Source organism: Cryptosporidium hominis (genome assembly GCF_000006425.1).
Source record: "Cryptosporidium hominis TU502 chromosome 3 CHRO013096, whole genome shotgun sequence".
Classification (NCBI taxonomy): domain Eukaryota; phylum Apicomplexa; class Conoidasida; order Eucoccidiorida; family Cryptosporidiidae; genus Cryptosporidium; species Cryptosporidium hominis.
The window spans coordinates 69956-75956 of NW_667465.1; the positions used below are offsets into that span (position 1 = coordinate 69956).

At 31.8% G+C, this 6001-nt stretch overlaps 6 protein-coding genes across 6 annotated transcripts; 4 read left to right on the plus strand and 2 right to left on the minus strand.

Moving 5' to 3' along the window:
* The first annotated feature begins 75 nt into the window (after positions 1 to 75).
* On the plus strand, positions 76 to 1050 carry Chro.30250 (hypothetical protein). Its single annotated transcript, XM_663600.1, has 1 exon — positions 76 to 1050. One exon carries the CDS (start codon positions 76 to 78, stop codon positions 1048 to 1050), a length of 975 nt encoding a protein of 324 aa, XP_668692.1.
* Positions 1051 to 1066: 16 nt separating this feature from the next.
* Chro.30251 (hypothetical protein) lies at positions 1067 to 2398 on the minus strand. The annotated part of the gene is made up of 1 exon (XM_663601.1): positions 1067 to 2398. One exon carries the CDS (start codon positions 2396 to 2398, stop codon positions 1067 to 1069), a length of 1332 nt encoding a protein of 443 aa, XP_668693.1.
* Positions 2399 to 2808: 410 nt separating this feature from the next.
* On the minus strand, positions 2809 to 3552 carry Chro.30252 (hypothetical protein). Its single annotated transcript, XM_663602.1, has 1 exon — positions 2809 to 3552. The coding sequence occupies one exon, from the start codon at positions 3550 to 3552 to the stop codon at positions 2809 to 2811; it is 744 nt and encodes a 247-aa protein (XP_668694.1).
* Positions 3553 to 3856: 304 nt separating this feature from the next.
* On the plus strand, positions 3857 to 4396 carry Chro.30253 (DKFZP547N043 protein). Its single annotated transcript, XM_663603.1, has 1 exon — positions 3857 to 4396. The coding sequence occupies one exon, from the start codon at positions 3857 to 3859 to the stop codon at positions 4394 to 4396; it is 540 nt and encodes a 179-aa protein (XP_668695.1).
* Positions 4397 to 4662: 266 nt separating this feature from the next.
* Positions 4663 to 4962, plus strand: Chro.30254 (20S proteasome subunit PAA1). The annotated part of the gene is made up of 1 exon (XM_663604.1): positions 4663 to 4962. One exon carries the CDS (start codon positions 4663 to 4665, stop codon positions 4960 to 4962), a length of 300 nt encoding a protein of 99 aa, XP_668696.1.
* A 169-nt stretch (positions 4963 to 5131) lies between these two features.
* On the plus strand, positions 5132 to 5482 carry Chro.30255 (20S proteasome alpha subunit A). The annotated part of the gene is made up of 1 exon (XM_663605.1): positions 5132 to 5482. The coding sequence occupies one exon, from the start codon at positions 5132 to 5134 to the stop codon at positions 5480 to 5482; it is 351 nt and encodes a 116-aa protein (XP_668697.1).
* Positions 5483 to 6001: the final 519 nt, after the last annotated feature.

Genomic DNA, 6001 nt, shown 5'->3' on the forward strand with positions numbered 1-6001 from the left:
AAAAATTAATTTAGCAAAATTCAAGCAAAATTAAAAAAAGTCACACTATTTTTTTTTTTTTTGGAGTAATAGATAATGAATGTTAGACTAAATTTTTTGCTATATACTGCCGTATTAGTCTTTGTATGCCTTACTAGCTCTTGCCAGTCGTATGAGTCGTTTGATCCAAGATCTCCTAATGGGGGTGTTACTTTAAATGGATATATCCAAAAACCAGGGATTTTTTATTTCCTAAATGAGGAACTCCGTTGGAGAGATCGTGACTTTCCATTTTACAATATGTTGATGAGCACTGTTGCTACCACTTTTATTAATCTTATTAATCAAATTGAAAAGAATGAGGAAGGATTAATGCTTTATTATAGCAGGGAAGTAGCTAGACTTGCAAAAAAAGGGGAGGTGATTAATTCAATTTACAAGAGCTTTTTAACAGTTAAGGGCTCGAAACATGAACTAAAAATTTATGAAGAACAGTTCAAGCCTTTGTGTAAAAGTTATAGAATTGAAATAGCAAAAAGTCCCATTATATCAATTGTTTCCCATTCGACATCCAGATTAAATGCTTATGATTATCTTATTCCATTTATTCCAAGTGAAGTTCTAGACCCGGTAATGAAAAAGTTTTCAGTCGAAGTAACTAAGTTTTTGTGGCCTCAGTCTTTTGCCGAAATGTCCAATGTTTTTATTACTATGATAGAAAAATTGGAGAAACTATGCAAAAAAATCAACTTCAATCTGCTAGAATCATGTAATGAATACATGCAGCAGTCTAGAAGTTACTTGATTGATCTCATTAAAAATCACGAGAAATTTTTAAAGTATTCAAAAACGAAAAATGCAAATTACTTGGAATTTTCTAATATCTTAAGAAAGCTACGCGGCGAAATACTTTCGTTCAAACCTTACCAGATTGTATTAAGGAAGTTAGATCCAGTTAAAGCAGATGCACTTGGGGTGCCCATGTTTTCTGGATTCAATCACAGCATACTTGATGAAACAATGAAAGAATACTATGAAATATTAAGAGATCGAAGGTTAAAGAACAGGTAATGATTATAGTTTGGATTTAGCTTGAAATTGAATTAATATTAATTATATATATCGGAAGTACTTGCTTTGCGTTGCTAATAGTATAGCACCTCTTTTTAAAGCATTCCATTGGTCTGTCAGTAATCACCAAGCAAATTAGAAACCTGGAAATTTTTTTAGTTTCGTATAATTCTTCAAACTCATAAAAATTCATATCATATTTATTTTCAAAGGTTTGTGGCCCACAGGTATTAGCTAGGAGTATTTCGGGCTCTTCTATATATATTAGCAATTTTAACTTAATAAAATTAATTGAACCTTGGTATAATCGTTTAATACTATCTATAAATCTAGTCCTTGCATGACAACAAAATATTTTTCCAATCCCAACAATTTTAATGCTTGTTTGCGATGAACCGTAAATTTCTCCTTTGATTGAAATTAAATCCTCCAAAATCTTTATCTCTTGTTGTGTACAATAATATGGTAAGAATGAACTTTCGAAGCACGAAATTCCATTTGGAGGCATAACAGATATTGATAATAGTTTTGATTCTATACTATTTGACCTTTCTAGACGTTCGTAGATAGGTTCTTGAAACTCATTTTTATTATGTAGTTTTATTTTCCTTTTATCTTTTTTTAACCTTCTTTCCAAGTTTCTAATTTTCTTGTCGAGATTATCAACTATCTCTCTAGTTTCTAAGTCATATTGCTTTAATAAAGTTGCATGGGGTGATTCTTGTTTTTCAAAGTTTTCTTTTCTATTATTGTTTTTATAATCACTATCGAATTTAGGATTGCAATATGAACCATAATTTGATTCAATATTATTTAACTCCATGTTATTTTTGGGAATGTTTTGATTAATTTGACTTTCATCTTTTCTCTCGTTATTTATTCTCAATTGCGGAGTGGATAAGTTACTTGTAGTCTTAAATGAGATAATCTTTTCAACATTGTTTAAATCAGGTAATTTCGATTTGGAAGTTGAGTAATACCTTTCAATTAACTTATTTACAAATGAACTATTGTAGCTTATTGAACTCTCAGAATCTATTCCTGAGCAAGCGTTCATTTCAGCATTATACTTTTTCTCATTTTGGCCATAATACTTGTAATTACATTTTTTTTCATCATTGCGTCTCAAATCCATGCATTTCTCATTTTTGTTCAATTGTAGCTGGCGCATATTATTTTTAATATTGAAATCATATTTATCCCTCGAATGCCCAGTATTTGTCTGACTTCTCAGATAAGAGACTGATTTAATATACCTTCTCAAGCTAGCCAATTTTTTTTTGCATCTTGAAATGGTCAAATCAACATTTGTTGATGCTGGGAAAAATAGATCAGTTCTTTCATGCATTTCAGAAGTTCTACATTTGTTTTAAAAATCTATTTAGAGTTATAATCCTATTTTCTGAATGATTCAGAAATTGCTAATTTTATTAGTTGTTAATACTGCATTACGTTCTGCAAATTAATATGAAAAAACTGTTAATTTATTAATTTTTTTAAAAATTTAGTGTGGTTTCCACAAATATTTGTTATTCGAATATTTTTGTGAATAATAAGGTCAAATTTTGAAATTTTATTTTTTAAATTTGGACTCCAAAATCATTGAGAAAGAATTTTTCGAAACTTAAAATGTGATTAAGTATTAAGGTTTCAAATAATATCACTCTATAATACTATTTTACAAATTTCACACCTTTAAGTCAATGTCATTTAAATCGATGCTCGCTATTAGGACATTAAGTCTCAAGTGTCTCGGCTTTATTCTACCTTCGTATTATCGCCCTCCAATTTCCATAAATTAATTAATGATTTCTTTCTTTGCCTGATCATGTATGAATACATAAATATAGAGCCAGGAATATATATACACAATATAACAATATATAAGCATGCAAGATTCACTTCGAAATTTAGAGCATTAGGCATTTTCGTGGGGAAATGTAGCAATCTTTGATAAACTGGATCGCTTGAGCTAGAATTATTATAAATATCAGAGATAAAGTTTGAACAAATAATTACCTCACTAAAGATACCAATTGGATACAAAACAGCAAATGCGCTATATCTGAGCCACTTGAGGAACAAAGGCATTCTAATTGATGGAAAGTTAAATGAGCATTGCAAAATAACATAATATGGATATCTGATTAACTCTGATAATGACCAAGTTATTATCATGATATTTGAGAAAACTGTCGAAATTTGGCGAGAGTTTTCTGGAGACAAATAGAATACGATCCATACTATGTGTAATCTCGAAGATACTTGGATTATTGTGGGCAGAAATTGCGACTTCACAATTCCAAGTGAAGAATTTATTATGTCTAATACTGCTAAGCTTTGCGAAATTCGCAGTGCTATCATATGTTTACCTAATTGTTCATAAGTACTTTTTATGCCAATTATTTCATTAATTGTAAAGTATAATGTTGTAGCCCAAAATAAGGTTGAAACAATGCCATATATGATTAAATAAATACTTTTAAGCTTAGAGCTATGCATCTGAATTGCTATCCCACCGCACACTCAATCACTGCTTGTAACAATTAATACAGATAAAACTTGAAGGCTTTCTATTTTTAAAAAAATTATTCTCAACACATTACCGCTTGCCAATTTGTGTTGGCGCTGATCATTAATTATTAAATAAAGTCTTGCAAAAAAAAAAAAAATAATTAATCAATTCAACTCGCAAGATGAAGACTTAGCTAGTGGCTTCCCTGACATTCATGAACTCCTTTTAGAGTACAATGACCTATATTTCTTTGGGTCTCTCGGCTCTGTGGTAATCAGATGGAGCAATAGAATGACATTGTGCGCAGGTAAATGTACATATGAAACTGGAGGGAGATGCATCGTCAGCCTTTCAGAGCCACTACTAAAGTATAGATCCGTTAAAGAGCTAAAAGAGACAATTTTGCATGAGCTTATTCATGCTTATTTGTTTTTGACATCAAACGATAGAGATCGAAATTTTCACGGGAAGGAGTTCTGCTTTCATATGAACAGAATAAACAGAATGTCTGGCCTAAACATTAATATTTATCACAACTTCCATGATGAATTGAACTATTATAGAAGGTATATCTGGCGTTGCGATGGTGTTTGTAGAAATCATCCACCCTATTATGGATACGTCCGACGTTCGATCAACAGAAAGCCAGGCCCAGCAGATTCTTGGTGGAATTTTCATAAAAAAACATGCGGAGGTTGTTTTGTCAAGGAGGCCAAAACACTACCTCAAATAAATAATTTGGAGTCACTCGATACAAAGCCTAACGGCCAGACTTCTAGTCCAAATATGCATCAAGATGATATATTGGAAATTATCGAAGTTAGTGACTAGGGTGTAGATAATTAATAACGCATATTTACTTTTATCTTCTATATATATATATATATATATATATTTTTTTTTTTTTTTTTTTTTTTAGTCAGTTTCTTTTCTTTACATGAAGTTATACAACACTTGATATTGTAAGTTAAGCGCTAACTGAGAATTTGAGGGGTGTATAGATGCTTTTTTTAGAGGGGCTGGAAATTTTGTCCGTTTTAGGGGCTTGGATTTAATTTATTCATTAATATACTTTATCAAACTTTTGAACTGATAAGATGTCCAGATTATCTCAATCCCTGCACGATAGGCATATTACAATCTTTTCGCCAGAAGGCAAACTTTATCAAATAGAATATACCTTTAGAGCTGTAAAGAATTCAAACATTACGGCAATTGCTATAAAGGGTAAAGATACCGTATGCATTGTATGTGAAAAGAAAGTCCCAAATCAGCAAGGACAACAAGATAAACTTTTGGACCCTGCCTATGTTACGTCTTTGTATAAAGTAAGAAAGCATATTGGGGCAGTAATGCTTGGGTTGGCTCCTGATTGTAGATCACTTATTTCAAAGTAAGTTTAATTTATTTGAAAATCCGGAGATTTATTAAAATAACTCAAATTTCTAAACTAGGTGTAGGGAAATTGCAGGGAAATTCGCCTTCGAAAAAGGAGTTGAAATTCCTGTTTCATACCTATCACATAAAATAGCAGATGTGAATCAACTATATACTCAGCATGCATCTATGAGACTTTTGGGTGCTTCTGGGATGTTTATATCAATAGATGATGAAGATGGGCCTTCATTATACAAGATTGACCCAGCTGGGTACTTTGCCTCCTACAGAGCATGCGCTGTTGGTACAAAAGAGAGAGAGGGGAATAATGCACTCGAGAAGATTATCAAGAACGAGCCTCTAAACAGCTACGAAGAAGTTATTTCTGCAAGTATTGACTGTCTGAAAACCCTACTTGGAGTAGATTTCAAAGCTGAAGACATAGAGGTTGGTGTTGTTACAAAAGATATGCCCGAATTTAGACTATTAAGCGTTGAAGAAATTGATAATTACCTAACTAGTATCGCTGAAAGGGATTAGGGATTATTTTTCCAGCCTAATTCAAAAAGGGAATCTTGAATGTGCAGAAATGATGTGCTATATTCCAGAATAATCATTCTAGATCTAAGCGTTGCCAAGGTGTTGAGCTCTTTATTCTTAATACATTTGCTAAGATGTTAAATTTATACTTTTTTTCTAGCTTTTTTTCTCAATTTCTCTGGCTTTCATACCTCGAGAAATGGTGTGGGGTGTACTTGTGCCGCTCTTTAACATTTTCTCGCTTTTAATTCTTTAAATGCTAGCGGCTACTTTGGAACCTTTTATAATCTAGAGTGAGGAGATGTACGCAAGTTTGTGTCTACAAATGCAATGCTCACAGAGGATATTGGTGGAAATGTCTGAATCATAATAAAGGTGCATTTTTGCATTTAAACTATTTTATTTTTAGAAAGGAGTATTACCTTTCATAAGAAAATAAATCTAACTTCAATCTAGCTAGAAAAGAACTTAAATTTAACCCTAAAGTGTATACAAAAATACTGGGGAATTTTGTTTGCA